The 18,135-nt window shown below is 44.3% G+C and overlaps 2 protein-coding genes across 5 annotated transcripts in view; one reads left to right on the top strand and one right to left on the bottom strand.

Moving 5' to 3' along the window:
- si:rp71-79p20.2 (SLC2A4 regulator) overlaps nucleotides 1-4,578 on the top strand; it is a 37,133-nt gene extending 32,555 nt beyond the window's left edge. The window contains exon 10 of the transcript XR_003039115.2: nucleotides 71-4,578. The gene's annotated coding sequence lies outside the window, so the exon portion shown is untranslated. The remainder of the gene's footprint in view (nucleotides 1-70) is intronic.
- A 1,813-nt stretch (nucleotides 4,579-6,391) lies between these two features.
- Nucleotides 6,392-18,135, bottom strand: part of zbtb46 (zinc finger and BTB domain containing 46) — a 71,769-nt gene continuing 60,025 nt past the window's right edge. For 2 of the 4 annotated variants that reach the window (XM_017415117.3, XM_017415115.3), the window contains exons 5-7: nucleotides 16,254-16,597; nucleotides 14,416-14,458; nucleotides 13,181-14,315 (exon numbers count right to left, since the gene is read on the bottom strand). In XM_017415117.3, coding sequence (XP_017270606.1) covers nucleotides 13,528-14,315; nucleotides 14,416-14,458; nucleotides 16,254-16,597 — 1,175 coding nt within the window. In that variant the 3' untranslated portion in view covers nucleotides 13,181-13,527. Of the gene's footprint in view, nucleotides 10,666-10,767; nucleotides 10,944-13,180; nucleotides 14,316-14,415; nucleotides 14,459-16,253; nucleotides 16,598-18,135 lie in introns of those variants that run through there. The other 2 variants (XM_025005710.2, XM_025005709.2) reach the window with 2 other exon arrangements.

Consider the following 18,135-nt stretch of genomic DNA (forward strand, 5'->3'; position numbering starts at 1 on the left):
GAGGGAGAGGGAGAGGGCGCGCGGGGATTGCCTTATTTCTTTTTTTTTTTCTTCTTTTTTTTGTTTCCAGACCCAACAAGAATCTAAAAACTGGTGTGTAAACAAAAGAAACCGAAAACTTCATGCAGGTCTGGAGACTTTTTTTCTAAGACTGAGACATTTTTCCACTCGCAGCAAAATAAGGAAAAGCAAACAAACAAACAAATTAGGTTGTGAACCTCCTGATCGGATTCTTTTATTTGTCACCGGCTTCGACTCAAGGCGACGTCCGAAGACTACAGATAAGCTTTTTCACACACTCTGTTGTTCATTGTAAGAGCATCATGTAAGCTACTTTTTGTGTGGTGGGTCGTGACGCTTTCTTCGGAGGTTCAACGGTTACCATCGGATGTGCTCGCTAATCTCCTCTGCAGCATATCTACTTCTCATTGCCACTCTGTGTGAGGGATTTCATCAAATCTACCAAATGCAAAAAAAAAACCTGACTCACAGCCAACAGCTTTTGGTGCCTCCCGCAGTCTTACTGGATCTAGACGGCGACTCGGAGCACAAGTTGTTTAATATCAACCAACATTGTCATTGTGTTCATTCAGAAGCTCGAGTTGTTTCGCATTTTGCAGAACTGCACTAAACCATAACAAATGGTACAAAGAGTTTCCCTTTGACGTTCCACAGTATTTCCGAGAAATGTACACAGTTTATGAAAAATATATGTCCCCATTTTATCATATATGCCTGCCCCCCCTCCCTACAGATCACTGTAACCCATGTATGCCTATGAGAGCAGATATCTATTTCAGAATATAGTTTATTTTCAGCAATAAGCAGCTGAATCAACTTGCATTTGCATTGTGCAATCAGAGGAATGACAGCATTTATTAGTTTTCCTTTCTCTCCTAGCGGTTGTCGTTGAGTAATAAGTTGAAGCAGAAAGGTTTTTTTTTTTCCAACTAATGTTCTTAAAGAAATTGTTTACCACAGTATGTGAATCATGGCTGGCCTTTGAAATTTAAAAATCAACCCGTCTTGCGTCCCGGCGGTCTCGACTCGACAAATTCGCCTTTTTCCAGCTTTTTAAATAGTTGCTCGACCGTGTTTTGTAATAATCACTATTATTCAGCGTCACGTCACTTCCTGAACACAGACTGCAACTTCGCAGGGCCCCGAGATGTTTGAATAAGACGCATTTTTAAAGCGATCTTTCGCTCTCAATCGAATCAAGCCGGCGCAGAGCACGAAGGGTGGCGGCGAGCCGTGCGCCGACTCACTCTGAGGGTAGCAAAGATTTAAAACCTTTCGCCAAATGGAGTCTTACTTTTTTTGGAATAAGACTGTTTTAGCAAAAGCAAAACAAGGCCATAAAAAGGAGGCCAAAGTTTACAAGCTGTACATAAACTATAGCTGGTAGTATTTAGATACTTAAATACCCTAATTATGTAATATATCCCTTTCACAAATGTATTTGTTTAGCAATATTGGTTGTTCTTTATTGATTGAATTACAGGGCAAAGGAAAAAAAAAGTAATATTATATTTAAATTAAAATGCTGTCCCCCTCTTTAAAAGTTATCGTTCTCAAATTGTAAATGTCCAAAGTGAAAAGCACTTAACAACTGGCGCGAGTGACGTGGATGGACAACGAAGTGACGATCTGATGACACGATGAGAGTCGGAGTCGTGTAGAGATCCCCCCGGCAGTTTTACCTGTTTTTTTTTCTCTTGTTTTAGAAATGTGTAGGCGCCATTTACTTTCTCAGAGTTGACTCAACTTTTTTACCATGATTACCTGCTTCCAAGAAACTTCACAGTTAAGTCCGTTTTGTTTTATTTTTATAGCCTCGAATCTCAAATGAGCCTCGAATTCGAACTCCCGTTTATCCTTAAGACCTCCATTCAGACGTGGAAAAAAACAACCTTTTTTTTTTGTAATTTCCCGATATGCAGTCCTGACTGTAGATGTGTATTTTTTTTGAAGAGATTCTCACCTGTGCTGTACATGAGCGTCTTTGTTTCCTCCTCACAGTCTTCTTCTTCTCTCTCTGTGCTCCTGACACTCACCTGACCTGATCTCAGTAGCAGCGTACGACAGAGCGCCCGTACTTCCCTCTACGACAAGCACGACCCCCGACTGACTTCAAACCTCTGTCGCCGTACAAACACCTTCTTTTTTTTAAAACTTTTTTTGTATTGTCACAATACGGGCGACGGTTCGCCCACTCCGGTGGAAGCCGATGCACAAAGTCGATGAATCCAAACAGACACGAGGCAGACCTCGCCTCCGACGTACTATGAGCTTTCATTTCCGCCGTGTTCCAGATAAGCTAGGTCAGCAGGCCTCTTCCAGCCACCAAATTCACCAAGTGCCAATAAAAAAAAAGAAAAAAAGAGGAAAGCAGAAAGGAAAAGGTATACTGACTGTATGATATTGCACTACGCTGCGCGGAAACATGTTTTTATACATGAACATTTTATATTTACAAATTTTTAAGCAAAGGGGGGAGGGGTTCTTTTGTTTCTAAAGGGGGGAGGAGGGTGGGAGGGGAACGGTCACGGGCCAGCGGAATTAATGGGGGTGTCAGGGACAGGGGGCCGAGGACCTCCGGGGTTCCCCATTATTGGCGAGTGACCCTAACAGCTAAACACAGTGGTGCTGACAGCTCTGGGCGCGTGGTACAGGAAGTCGCCCATCGCTTCGCCTTCCCCTGGATCAGCGCCGGGGGCCGAGGGCGACGCCCGCCTCGTCGTCGCAGCGGTGGGGGAACGGCGGTTACAGCACGTAGCTACACGTTATCGCTTCGAGAACAGAAGATGCTTTAAAGTGTTTTAATGCCAGGAGTTCTTCGTTCTTTCTTCAAAACAGCCACACATTTCATACACACACACATCTGTAACACATCTGTAAAGCTTCTTAACCTTTTTTTTTTTTTTTACATGTATACATACTGTTGTTAGTGCTGGATACCACTTTTAGTTCCTGTGGCCTTGGGCCCTCGGTTTGGGAACTGATGGAGTTTCAAACAGCCCACCGTCAGGTCTGTCCGTCCTCAGCGGAAAGCACCGGCAGGGTCAGCAGAACTGGACGGGTCCTCCGGTCTGGGCCGCCGTAAGCAGGAAAAGTGGGTTCAGCGTGTTTGGTTTTTTTTTTTGTTTTCATTTTAGTTTTGTGCACAGCTCGTGATGGTTTGACCCTGCAGGATGACGGACGGATGGAGTGGTGGGCGCGCAGATGTAGGTTTTTGCCGTTTCAGGGCTTTTTTTCTTGTACATAATGCAGGCTAAAGATCTGTGAGGCTATTTCATATATTGTTTTTGTTTGTTTGAAACTGTTATACGGAAAGGAAACTTTTTTTTACATTACTTTTTCTCAAATATATTTTTCTTTCATCTTTAAAAGCAATTGAGAAGCTATAGTGAACTGATTCGATGTATATTGTAGCTTAGAGGCAAAGGGGAGAAAAAGACAACTTGTTGAATGTAAAACATATTAAAAAAAAATCTTTTTTTTTTGTTGTTTTGTAGTTGCTGGCTAGTTTGTATGACCTGTTGAGAAACTGTAGTGCGTCTTTGTTTGGTATCTGATCTCTTACCACAGACGGCTGTCGCCACACTGTCGAACCATATGGAATAACTCAACCATGCAGTATTGCTTTACTATCTTTGTGCAATGACGACTTGCAGCGAAACAAGAACCCTCCTGCTTTCCGGTGGCAGCCGGGCTCCTCGCTCCCACCAAACGCTGCGTCTCTTTTCCAGCTTGCGTGGTTCTCCCTCTCGTCCCGGATGTCCGACGTGATTGTAGGCTGTCCTCAGTCCGAACGACCTTTAACCTTCGCTCTCCGTGGAAGTTGTTACCTAGTGGGAATCTTAATTTTTCCTGCCCCTGCACATTCCAACAGACGGCATGCCTTTTTTTTGTCTTTTAAGCCTCTTTCCCGCGCTTCCTGTTCACCGCGGCGGTTCCTTCTCCGTTTCCCGCTCTCGTTGCTCTGCAGCTTCACTGTGGTTCCACCCAAGCCTTTACCCAGTATATTAAGCTAAACTAAACCCTTGAAATGTGCATCAAAGAAGCCTTTTTCTTATGTTTTTTTTCAGTATGTCTAATTGATGTGCTGCTTTTATGAATGTTAAGGTTTTGCGTGTAAAAAAACAAAAAACAGCAGCAGCAGCAAATCCAACAGATCACTGTCAGAATCAAATGTTATGCATTGCAATGGCAGCTCCACATCTCTGCTCCTGTGCTTGTATTGTCTGCCCAGGCGTTTATTTTTTCCGTCATATCTCTCCTTTGATGACCATTTCTCCGCGCGGTTGCGTTCCAGCGCAGCCGCACGCCGGCTGACGTGAACAGCCCGACCTTTTTTTTTTTGTTTGTTTTTAACTTCTCTCCCGTTGATCGACTGTCCGATTGAGTTTGAGATGGTTTGCATGTCTAGCATTGCTCATTGTTTTCCCTTTATTTTAATTTTTTGTTGTGCGTGTGTGTTAGAAGATACAACACTGAAGGTTTTTATCTGTTAAGATTTCCTCTCTGTGTCCAAAAAAAAAAAAAAAAAAAAAACCCGAGGCTGACGTACGTCGTTCCTCCACGTGGACCCCGAGCGCGGCCCGGCGCGGCCCGGCACGCCCGGCGCTGGAGGGGGCTTCGCGGGAGGGAAACGTGACGTCGGCCTCGAGTTTTCACTGTAGGCCAAGATTTTCTCCCCCGTTTGTGGGCTCCCAGCTTCTGCTCTTTGTCAGCCCACCCCACCCCCCCACACACACACATGGAGGAAGCACTTTCTGAGCAGTGGTGCACTCGAGGAGTATTTGTGTGAATGTCAAGCTTTTGACTCGTGCTTGAAAAGATAGATGACCATGTATGAATCTTTAATGTGATTTGTAATGTAAATGTGACAGTAAGAAAATAAAGCTGAATGAAAGAGGCCTCTGCTTCGGGATTCTTTCTCTTTTAAAAACAAACACTGATTACTCACCAATTATCAGCTGAGGTGGAGGCTGTTGGTTTAGGACATCTACTCGCTTCTAAGATTATTCAAATCAAACCCCAAGTGTACAAAACCACAGTTTCATTGTTTATTTTTACAAACTTGAAGCCAGAATAAAGAAACCAGCACCCTTCGATTCAGCAGCGTGTAGAACCTCCTTTAGCACCTAGACCAAGAGTCATCATCTGTATGATTTTATCAGACTCTGACATCAGTGTGGAGGAATATTGGCCCACTCTTTTTTTTTTTTACAACAGTACTTCAGTTCATTTAGGTTTGCAGGCGTCCGTTTGCGGGTCCCACCACAGCATGTCGGTCGGGTTTGAGGTCTCAGTTCTGACTCGACCACTGCAGTTTCAGCCGCTCCGCTGGAGGTTAGCTGTTTGGGGGAATCATCGTCTTGTTCACACGATCCAGTCTGGGTCAAGCTTCAGCTGCCAGACTCTGATTTGAGCCCAGAGTCCTTTGGGCTGCAGAGCACGCTCAAATCATCACCTCTCCACCACCGTGCCTTAAAGGTAGGTGCGAGGAGTTTCTGATCAACACTGTTTGGTTTTTGCCAACCATGATGCTGTGCATTATGGGTAAACATTTTAATTTTAGTCTCATCTGTCAAAAGGACATTGTTCCAGACGTCTTGTGGTTCATTCAGATGAAATTTGACATTTATTTTAAGGAGAAGAGATTTTCTCAAAGCCATACAAATGAGTGTTTTTCTTACAGTACTGTCATTAAAACACTTATTATTTAACATGCTAACTGAACCCTGTGGACTCGGAGATGCAGCACTTATTGGATTTATTTGGAATTTCTCCGTGCATTGGCAGCTGTTTGAAACGTTTTCTCTTTGTGAGTAATCTCTCCGTCGAATAATGGACTCCAGATAGTTCGCTGCCCGTCCCAGACAGCGGGCAGCGACAGGTGCTTCTTGAAGGACATTGCTGATGCCTTTCCACCCTGTCACTGTGGTAACACACACCTGTTTGCTCCGGAGCAGCAGCCAGACAGAAGCTGATGATCATTTGACCGAGTGGGTCTGATCAGCTGCACCTGGCTGATTTACGTCTGGCTTTTTACGTTTAATTAATAACGACATGGTGGAATATGTTGTGTTTTTGCACATGTGAGGTTAAAATTTGAATAAATTTAGGACTTAGTAGCTCTTTGTATTATGTTCTTTCATACATAAGACCTCAGAACTGAAAGTGGGCGGAATTTATTTTACCCTAATTGTATGATTGTAAGGATAAATGTTGAATACATATATATATATACTTTTTTTTCTCTCTCTTGCTACATTTCCATTCTCAGACTTGTCTTTCACACCCTCTTGTGGTCAGTAATAACCACGACAGCTGTCCAGAGTCCAAACAGAACAAAAATGAAGGACAGCACACGCCAGTCACGTCTTTACAGCAGCAATTTCAAAATTTATTGAGACTGATTGGATTTTGCAAATAATAGTCAAGCTAAATCTTCCACTAAACATGAAGTTAAAAAGAGGCTTGGACAACTCGCGGGCCGGACCCAACATCAAAACAGAAGGCTCATGGTTGACTGTAAAAGTGTTTTTGTGATCAGTACTGTCAACCAAAAAACAAAATAAAATAAAATAATATATATATATATATATACCTGCACAAGAGCACTTAAATCTGCCCAGAACAAAACAGGTGTAAAAACAGGACTCCTTTTTTTTTTTTTTTTTTGATTATTTAGCACATTTTGTTACAAACACAGGATTATGATAGTAATCGTTATAAAGTCAGTATCATATTGAACAATATTCCCAACAAAAAATAAACAAAACTCAAGCTTCGAGCGCGATCTTTTACAAATCAAAGACCCCCTGAAACTTGAAAGAGTAAATAAATAATATATATAATAGTAATATAAATTCATATATATGAAGGTATACACACATCACTCTTAGTAGAAGAACAAAATCTAAAGTAAAAAGCGCCAAATTTGAAATATAGTATAATATACCCATATCTATGGCTTCATGATTTTCACGTGTGAGTCAAGCTATACAGGCTGAATGAGGATTGCAGTTTGTACAAGGATACCCATATTCATCTGCAGAGGAGCAAACAGTTCCAGTTTTGCATTGTGTGGAATGGGACAGTTGTGTGCAGATGCCGAAGATGTCGCTTTGGTATGACAAAATGAACACAGGCATGCAGTTAAGACCACAGAATCAGGGCACAAAAGGTCATCGCCAGACCGTGGAAAGGAGAATCTCGTCGCCCGTCGTGATTTGTCTTCGAAAACAAAGAAAAAGAAAAAGAAAAGGAACGACAACATTTTTGCACCTCTGATCCGATCACCTCGATAATCTCTATCTGTAGAAAACAAGTATTCACTCATCTCTCGGAAAACAGGCGCTCTCCACAAGCACGCAGGTGAAATGTCATTGAGGCACATATTGAGGGGTTGATGGCGGACGTTTTTTTTCCTGAAGTACAACCCGGAATGAGGAAGAGGACATACAGTACAGAGGCGGCGAGAAGAGGCCGGGGAATCACACATACATCCAGATGTCTCTCAGTGGCCGTAACAGCACCACAGGACAGAGATTTGTCACCGATCACGAGCTTCTTCCACACCCTTTTTTTTTTAAAGAATTATTATTAACATTCATAAAAATTTCAGGGTTTTTTTATCACCAAAAAGTAAAATTTTTTTGATAAATGGGTCAAACAAAAGCACAATAAATAAATCCCACATGTAAAGAACAAAAAAAATTGAATTAAAAATAAATCACAACCTTGTGCTGAAAGTTCCTTAGCTGGGGTTTATGGGAAGTGCAGTCCATAGGCCTGATATGTGTGACCAGCACTTGGGTTTCCCTTTTTTTTTCTAAATGAACGCCAGAAAAACACCAGTCTGAAGGAACACAACGCGTAGACTCAACACACTTATCTGAGAGGAGCGTTTAGTCTGCAGTACGGCTAGATTGTGTGTCATTTTAGCCACAAGACTAAAAATAAAAAAAAAAATGTAAAAAAAAAAAGCTTGATTTTTAAAGGTTGCAGCCTTCTATATCTAGCCATTCCTTTCACGCAGCCCTTCATTTTCACGATAATAAAATAACATGCGCACTTTTATCAAACTGGGACGAAAAGGCTCCGAAAATCAAAACCAACCCAATGACAAAATCGTTTACCACAACAATAAATGCGAAAAGAAGAAAAGAAAAACAACCAAAAAAAAAAAAAGCCACCCTCAAACACAGACTGTGAAACGAAAGCACTTCATGTACACAAAGTACTAGATTGTTTTTGGTTCAACATTAATCAATTAGTGTACATTAGTGATGCGAACACATACGCTGAATAAATATTTCAATCAATATCTAACAGAGCAGTTGGACAGTGAACGTGTATTCCCCTCTTGGTAAAAAAAACAAACAAAAAATTAAACAAAACAAAATCAAAACAAAGAAGAAGAAGAAGAAGAAGAAAGCAAATACGACAAAAAGCGTAAATTGGCACGATAAAAGGTTGATAAAAGCCCCATGGCTTGCTGTCCACAACAAGGCAAAGTATAAAAGCTTTTTTTTTTTGTACAAGATATAAAATATAAAAAACAGAAACACACAATAAAGCTTAGCATCCAGCACTTCATAATAATAATAATTAATAATAATAATAATAACACCAACAACAATGATCATAGTTCCGATATTCATAATATTAAGACATGTCATCGGCCTCACTTGAATTGTCAACATCTTTTCCAGAAACCTTGAAAATAATCTTAAAAAATCAGTGTAGACTGTATTTTTTTTTTCTTTTTGGGACACCAGAAACTCATTCTTGCATTAAAACACCCATTCTGTTCACACACATGGGGGGAGGGGGGGCAAAAGAAAAAAGGGAGGGAATGACTTCTCATAAATCATAAAATCCACAGATTTTTTTTTTGTTTCAATAAATAACAAATCAACATTACATACTCTACAAATACTGAAAACTCTGGATTTCAAGCACAATTTTCATCCTTTTCTTTAGACCTCACAAAACCGGAGAAAACTAGATCACGAAAAAAGGAAAGTTGAACTGTGACAAGAGTCTGCATATTCTGTGTTAAGAAAACCGAAACGACATGTTTGAGGAGGAAAAAAAAAAGAGAGAATCGATTTAAAAAAACAAAACAAAAAAACATAAAATTTTTTTTAAAAAAAGGACAAAGGCAGTTCCTCCTCAAGAGTGAGAAACTCGGCTCTTAGGTCCTTTTTATAACAACCTCCAGTGTGAGAGACGCCGAACCAGAGACAGCACGAGAGACAGAGAGTGTCGTTAGTGTCGGCCAGGTCTACCGTCTGCTCCACTTTTGGACCAGAGAAGCAGCCACCGATGTCCACTTTGTTTAATAATACGTTTAAAACTCTCAAACCCGCCGCGAGAGCCTTGTTTAGTCTCTCTGTCTCCCTCTGTCTCAAACAGCCTTCATTACCCTCCCCTCCCCTTTTTTTTTGAAACTGTATGTACATTTGTCAAATCTGTTGGAATGGATCATTAGAAACCAACTTAAAGAGAAGCAGGAAAGATTAAGGACCCCACTGAAAGGCATAGGCTATATTAACAGCAATCTGCACAAAGATTCAGTGATTTTTTTCTTTTAATATATATATATGTCGTGATAACAGTCAAGAGGACATAAAGTATATCCTTAAAGGTAGGTGCGGTCACCGAGTTGTTCAGGTAAGTAAAGATCAGATCAAAAAATGTAAACCACGGGTTCAGGACTTTGATAGGAGTCAGTTGTCATTAAAGTGCAAGTCTGTGGCAGTAGGACTCTGCATCAAAAGCGTGCCGCTGGGCCTCCCAGTCCCCTGACACTCATATGTTTGCAATAGATTTCAGATTCTCCCTTCATTCACAGAGGGACGCTCTCTCTCTCTTTCTCTGGGAAAAAAAAAAAACAACAAAAAACCGATACAGCCCAAGAGGGAACGAGACACCCTTCCTCTTGATTACTCCTTTTCTATGGCAGTCAAGCTTGAGAATAGTGTGTGTTTGCGTCTCTGACTGTGTGTGTGTGTGTGTCTGTGTGTGTTTGAGTGTTACTCATAATGATCATTGTCGTGCAACACCCTACAGCATCTCCATTCAGAGGAAAGGCCTGCCCACGGGAGGACGAATAGGTAAAGAGAGCAGAGGAATCTGCCTGAGAGATCACTAAAGATCTTCAGAGATCGGTCGATGGAGCCACACGCACGAGCCCCGCAGCCTCTAAGAGATCCAGGCGAAGTCCTTCTCGCTCCCGTTCTGCTGCTCCCCCTCCTGGGCCGAGGAGTCGCTCTCCTCCTTCTCATTGTCCAGTGCTCTGTGTGCCTCGGCGCTCATCCCTGAGTCCTTCCACTTCCCCCCGTCCTCCTCCCCTTCGCCCAGGATCTCCCCGTCCCCCTCCACCATCATCTCCTCCTCCCCTTCGCCGTCGCCGTCGCACTCCGCCTGGTCGTCGTGGAAGCGGTCGCCGGGGTACACCTCCTCCTCGGGCGAGATGTCCCCGCCCGCCTCCCCGTTGTGGTCGAGCAGGGCGGCCATGCCCCGGCCAGAGCAGTCGGCGCAGACGCCGTGGCGGCGGGAGCCATGTTTGATTCCGACGCTGGCTGCAGACATGAAGACCCGGCTGCAGACTTTACACACGTACTTCTTGTCTTTGCTGTGGACCTGTGGGATGGAGACACACCAGTTCACATTTTTAATTTACACTCCAAGCAGAGGTGTGATGTGCTGCGCCTTGGGGGGGGGCACAACGCAGAATGCACTCACCAACGTGTGCCTCTTCATGTGCTCCCTTCTGGTGAACTTCTTGCCACAGATTTCGCACGGGTAGGGCCTCTCACCTGTGTGGGAGCGCATGTGCCTCTTAAGGATGCACTGGTGCATAGCAGAGAAACTGCAGTAGGGGCACTTGAACTTTTTACGGATCACCGTGAAGTCATTCACTGCAAAGCCAGAAAGGAGGAGGGAGGGAGGAAGGGAGGGAGGGAGAGAAAACGAAGGAAAAAAAAAAGAGATTAGTTTTAAAGAAACTCATTCAAGAAAAAAAAAAGAAAAAGGAACACGACTTCTCTTTTCAGTTATTGCATTTAATTAGCAGCATGGGCTAGAAATGTAACATCAATTCCCATGGTCATCCCAATCCCAGTCAAAGCTACAGTTGCCCTGGCAACAGCTCTTCCTTCATACTAAAGCAATAAAGGCATAGAGATACTATAAACACATGGCACAACAGTCAGTCTGCCTTGGGTTGCTCTAGAAGGTCTTTACAATGAACAGGGAAAAAAAAAACACAGACAGAAAGGCAAACAGACAAGAAAATCAAATCACCTACACAAAGGGAAGGACATTGAATTACTCAAAGCAGGATACTGTATATTAATATAAAAGATCAGGACAGGATTTCTGAGTATAAAAGCACAACACACACTGCACACATCGACTGCACGTGAAGGAGGGGTGTAAACCACACAGGGAAGAGTTATAAGGTGGCACAAAGAAATTACCTCCAAGTGCTTCTGCTCTGATCAAACAGCCGACAACACGTCAACAAAAAAATATATATATATATATAAAAGGACACAAAAACTGGGCAACAGATTCAGGCATCCAGACTGTGAAATATTGCTACGCATGTACATGTTTGCGTACAGAAAACAGATTAGAAAAAAAAGAAGACGACTGGAGCAAATTCTACATTTTGAATCGCAATTTATTCACATCATAAAATCTACTAACAGAGATTGTTTCCAAAAAAAGAAAAAGAGAAGTACAAATCTCCGAACAGTACATGGGTTTCAGCGATACATTATTTAATCTAGCTTCACGTAGCTTTCTGTTCTTACATCAACACTTACTGAAAATCAAAAGTACCACGCCACAGTCAGACACGTTATTTCCTACTTCTCTTCAAGCGCTGCAGATTTTCTCGTTAGTTCCTGAGATCCATCAATCTGCCGGTCTGTTTCAGCTGCTGGTTTCGACAGAATAGGCTACCTGAAAATGGGATTTTTATGATGCATTTGGCATTTGGGTGTTTCCCTTGCATATATAACTTTTACACACATCTGCAAACGGGGAGATTCCCAATAGAGTCAAGTTTAGCTTCTTTTTTTTTTTTTTTGGAGCACCTAGAAAGGTAGAAGCAGGTGGATGTCTGCTCTTTGGGTATAGTATTCACAATATGGGTGTCGTTAAATGGGTTTTGTATTTTTGTTGCACGGATGCTGTAAACTCAAAGCCAAAGATTTTGGCAGGAATGGGTCTAAATTTACATCAGCAGTGATCAACATGGTCCTCACCACCTTCCTCACGCTCTCACATTTTTCCCCACTTGATTCCCCATTTTCTGCCCCGAGCACACAACCGCACCATTATGGCTCGGCAGGCGTGACATCACCAAGCTCATCTGGTTTAAAGGTCCTCTGCCCCCATCGGCCCCTGCTTCCTCTTCAGATGTGGGGTCAGAGGTTAAGAGGGGCCGGAGCCGTGAAGGACCAATTACTGTCCAGGTCCTACCCCACTCAGCTGCTACAAGACTTACAAATCTGGGACAGAGGAGCTGGTCATAGAGAGGAAAAAAGAAAAAGAAAATGACACCACCCAACCCCCATCTGAGCTGCTACCGGCCTATTGTTTTAGCAGGCTTTGTCTCGTTCCGCACATCCCCTCCATCTGTGCCAATCTGACAGCTCTGACTGAGTGAAGTCATGTCAGAAAGATGACTGAAAACAAGATTCAGTGTGTCCCTTGCATGTGGCACAGAATTCCTTTGTCATTATTTCTTTGCTATTTTTATGCTCTGTCTAAACTTCTCTCATGCCACTGCTAAAAATCTGATGCAGAAAGTCTTGTTTGGACTCTTTTTGGATTCTGTTTTCTTGCCGTAGTGCTGCAAAGATCCTGCAGGTGGTGTGGTTGTTTGGGGCTGTGAGCCACGATGCCTGACAGGTATGAACTCTGAACGTCTTCGTGAGAGCAACGCAGGGGTGGCCTCATAGATTACGATCTTTCTGCCTAAAAAAGGACTCAAAAGTCAGAACGGTGAGTGGGGACAGAGAGCCAGACAAGTGCTTTAGGTTGAAGAGGGGGACATACCCTCCCACCCCCACCCCCGCCCGCCCCNGTTTTTTGGGTGGAGGCGGGCGACATCCCCCCCACCCCCCCCCCCCGCCCGCCTCTCCATTCGGCACTGCAGTTAAAAGTAATCCACCTGGTTATGGGTACAGTCAACGCTCTTCGAAACTACCTAACCGTCCTAAAACATTGCATAAACTTTGGGTCAAACGTTTCTTCAGTCAGATTCATTTTGCATAGCAATTGTGCATTTCTAACAAATAAGGTGACACTTTTCATTAGGTCATTCTTACACAATAATATTAACAATATTCAACAAGTTGTAAAAAATATGGGTCACACTTTTGATTGTAAAAGTGCAAAAACATCACAAAGCATTTTTTTTTTGGCATGAATGTTAAACACAAAGTGAAGGATCACTGCCAACTGAACAAATGGGTATATAAGTGAGTTTCACAGGCTTTCCACGTCAATACTGCTGTTAAAACTGTCAACTTTCATGTGCTGCGTTAGCTGCCACAGTGGATCTGTAAGTCCACCCTGAGACATTTCCATTCCAGTGCTGCCTCCCAGTATTGCTGCTGGCAGCAGCCCCACCTGGCAGCACACTTTAACGTGCGTCGCCAGGTTTTTCTGGGTGCTAAAAGCCTTGGCACAGGCCGGGCAGGTGTGACCCCTCTCTCTGGAGTGTACGGACGACAGGTGCCTGTGCAGGTCTGTGCGGTCGCGGAAGTGTTTCAGGCAGTACGCACACTGCATCAGCTTCTTCTTGAAGTGGATGGTCTTCTCGTGTCGGTCCGCGTTGGATTTGAGGGTGAAGCTGGCGGGGCAGTGGGAGCAGAAGTAGCGTGCGGCCGCGGGCTCACCTACCAATGGGCGGTATAGGGACTGGCGGAAGTAGGGCGGCTGGGACTGGGACTGGGGATGGGGCTGGGCGGGCTGGTGGAGCGGACCCTGCATGCTCGGCCAGTCCAGGGACAAGGCCATCAGAGACAGGGTGTGGTGGTACTCGTGTTCCCTGAGATGCTCCAGGCTGCCGAACAGCCGTTTGCACAGGGAGCAGGCCAACCCCTGCGAGGAGCTTGCACCGTGCTCTGGCAGGACTCTTTCCCCTGATCCAGCCTCTTCACCCACTACGAGCAGCCCCTTAGTTCCTGTGCCAGCCATGGACACTGACACAGGCACTGACAAGCCCTCTCCCATCTGATCCCTCTCATCGGGAGACTGGTCACCTTCCAAGGCTGAAACAGTGAGAAAGGAGGCAAAAATAAATGTGAAAAAAAAGTGAGGTACAAGAATAAACTCACAAGCCATTGAGAAATTGCAACTTTCAATTCGTACCTGTGTCATCCTCTTTAAGGTCTCCTTTGTCTTTTATGCCCTCCTGTAAGCACAAAATATCCCGTTATGTCTCACACACTCACACACACACACACACACACACTGTAAGGAATGTTGTCTGGGCATGCAAGAGGCAGGAAGGTGGTACAAGCTGTGAAAGCAACTTTCTTCTCATGCAAAATGCACAGAGATAAGGTCACGAACAAAGAAAAGTGAAAAGAAAGATGTAAAACAAGGTCATGATTATTTAAAGACAAGTTTAAGATTAGAGAATAAACACAAAAAGATGACAGTTTAAAGATGCCGCAGTGGTCTGGTGGGACGCAGACCGAGCTGTTAGGTTGATCTACAGTGGTAATAACATTAGCTACCCGATGCTCGTAAAACTCTTTCCCGTTCTTAAACCACCTTTCCACCCAAGTCAAACTCTACCCCCTCCACTGTCCACGCCATGCCTGCGCCATTCCTTCGCCCTACACCCCCATCCACCCCCACCCATTGGTTCAGCTCCTGCTCTCCTCCTCCTCTCTAAGAACAGAACACCATGCTCTGGGAAACAGATGGCTTGTCCGTAGAGATAGGCAGGCTTGTTGGGAGGCAGGTCCACTGAAATCAAATGCTGCTCCTAAATGCTCACCCTCACACACACACACACACACACACACACACACGCAATCGTGCTCACACACAAACTGGCACAAAACCACACAAACGCGACTGTCTACATACATACACACACACACAGAGCAGAACAAACAATTTCCTGAGCGGAGAGACCAAACCCCTCTTTGTCTTCAAGTATTGATTCTACTCAGTCTCATCACACTACCTTGCCCGTTATCTGCTATCTCTAAGCACACGCTGTCATTGTGGCTGGAGGTGTCATCTCCAATGTAAGCGCTATCAACTACATTATTGCTAATGCTATGCTAAGACTCCTGGCTTTAAGGCGAATTCAGGTCTAGCTATATTAAAAGATTATCAGAGCAAAGAGAGGCAAGAGAGAAGGGGGACAGAAGTCTGAAAGGAAAGGAAAACAAAAAGCTTAAAGAAAAGAGAGGCAAAAAAACACAGACATTGTTACACCAGCGCGGCAGGAAATATGTCATACAATGCATTAAGTGCAGAGAGGAGTTGCAGTAATGAAAAAGAGCCCCGTTAAGGTGGTATCTCACTGAGCTGCGGCTGGTGGGAAACTAGTTGGTGAACAAAAAAATCCAGTTTTTCAATAAATATTATTTGTCATCGGCATGGTTTTTAGAACTAGACATTTGCCCTGAATGTTTTCTGTCAAAGGAGAGTTACCGAGCAGGTGTCCAAATACAGCTGGAGTGCTCTTGAATATTTATCTCCAGTAACGGAGTTGAAGCCACTTGCGGCTAAATGCAGATGAATTCAAGACACGTTGAAGACGCCCATCACAACTTTGGGACTATTTGGAGAGAAAAGTTGTTGCACAAATTTTTAAAACCCGTTCTAAACTCAAGTGGCAGGGCTGTGCGTGTCTGTGACTCACACAGGGAAACTGAGAACCACACGAAAGCCGCAAGACATTTGGGAGACTCCCTCGTGAATGCCGTTTGCCCGGTGAGACACCACCTTTAAAAGTCGCTTTTTTGTTGTTGTTGTTGTTGTAAAACCCACTTTGCTTCCTGTCCCACCCGTTCAGTAGATATCCCCTCACTTCTCAGCCCCCCTCTCAGTGTGTGTGGAGGCAGGGTGAAGCTGCTCCCTGGATGCTTCTCTCGACTTTCTGATATGAACTTTTATCTAATGAGAGGAGCGGCACCCGGAGAGCGGCCTCCACCCTGGACCCGAGCCAGGCTCAGGGTGCTTACCTCTGGCAAGGCGGAGGGTTCCGGGCCCTCGGGGGCCTCTTCCACTTCCATGTCCAATCTTTCCGTGTTCAGCAGGGGTGCCCCAGCCCGTAGACCGGGGGCCTCCAGGGGCCGAGGCTCTGAGGGGTGCAGTGGCGTGAGTGGAGTAGGTGGGCAATATGCTGGTGTTGATGGTGGCAGGTGTGGTGGTGGTGATGAGGATGATGATGATGGTGGTGGTGGTGGTGGAAGATGAGGAGGAAGAAGAGGAAGAGGAGGAGAGGAGCCAGCGCCCTGTTTGTTATGAACAGTGGCCCCTGTGGCCCCTGGCAGGAGCGTGCTGCAGTAGTTGTTGGAGCGGAGCCCTGAGGAGCACAGGAAACGAGTCTCACCCACCCACTCACGTACAACTGCAACTCTGCTAGCAGCTGGCCACCAGAACACACAACAGGAGAGAGTGGGCAGGGGGGTGGGGGGCACACAGAGGCTGCCAGTGCTACGCTATCAAACACTGAGGAGAGGGGGAGGAAGAAAAACTCCGAAGTTTCACTTTCCACCAGCCAAGGGGAAAGGGTTAGGGCTTCTCTTCTCTCTTTCTCTCTCTCTTTTTTTTTCCTTTGCTCCTCTGCTCTCCTTCTCCTTCCACCCACATGTGTGCGCAGAGGATGGCAGCATGTGTGTGTGTTTTGTGAGAGTGTGTGCAAACGTTGTGTGCGCCAATGAAATGCATATAAGGAGAGAGGGCTTGAGGATCCTCTGTAGCGTGGAGGCAAATAGTTTTGGAGAGAAGCCATGTTGCTGCTCAAGTGAACACTTTTTCTTGTTTTTTGTACAAACTGGCCAAAGGACGACTACACGGACCGTGTAAGATATTTGCCAGAATCGAGTTAAGACTCGCTGGGTGAAGAATTTTTGAACGTCTCACAAAGCCTTTACAGCACACACACAAGTCCTCCTGCTGTGTAAAGTTTACTACAAGTTGTTGTGTGTGTTTAGGGGGAATGTCTCCAGAGTTATGCAGTGGGTTAGCCATTCATTGCACTCCCCTTCACAATGGACAGAATCACACATCCATGAGGTTTGATTCCTGGAATGTTAAACGCCTGACACTCCCCACTCCCACTTACTGAGAAGACACACAAAAGCTGAAATCCCCATCTCTTCCTCCCTGCCCCAGCAGTGACAGGAGGAACAACCCTGCGAGCGAAGAAGAAGTGGAAACAGGGAGTAAATGAATGAGCTACAGGTGAGACAGAGCAGCTCATTAACTAATGGTGTTCTGGCAGTAGACACCTGTCAGGGAAGGGCGATTATGGAATAACTCCGTTAGTTGGCTTTAACACTCAGTACATTTTCAAGCAGAGTTAAGTTAAGCTACAGTTAGAGCGTGACTAGGCCATTTAATTGGCCTGCTGTCCTTTTCGCAGAATACAAGCATTATAACAGAACCAGTTTATTGACTGAAATATGTCAAACTTTGCTACAAAAGATGGAAATATGCCTCCTTCTTCTGTCCTCCTGCACCAGTTTCTTCAGTTCCTTTCAGGTCAAAGTCCAGGGGTCGTCCGTGGAGCATGTGCAAAGTGCCCAGATCTTTTTGAGTTTGGAAGAACGTACGAATAAAAGAAGAATTCAACTCCCCGCCGCATTGTCTTTGAGTGTGAATCCAACTTTGTGAAATCCAATTTAGTAAAACCTCTAAAGGCATTTTAAAATCTTGCTTTTAAACAGACTAACACAGCAGTTTGACTCGTTTTTTTTTCTTTACAAATGCTATGTAAACATAGTGAATGCTGGTTCAAGCCTCTTGCAAAAATGTTTCCCCTCCACACACACACACACACATTTTAGTATAAAAGTTGTCTGCAAAAATACAATTTTATCAGGCTGAAAAACTGCACAT

Source organism: Kryptolebias marmoratus, linkage group LG8, assembly GCF_001649575.2.
Source record: "Kryptolebias marmoratus isolate JLee-2015 linkage group LG8, ASM164957v2, whole genome shotgun sequence".
Taxonomy (NCBI): Eukaryota; Metazoa; Chordata; class Actinopteri; order Cyprinodontiformes; family Rivulidae; genus Kryptolebias; species Kryptolebias marmoratus.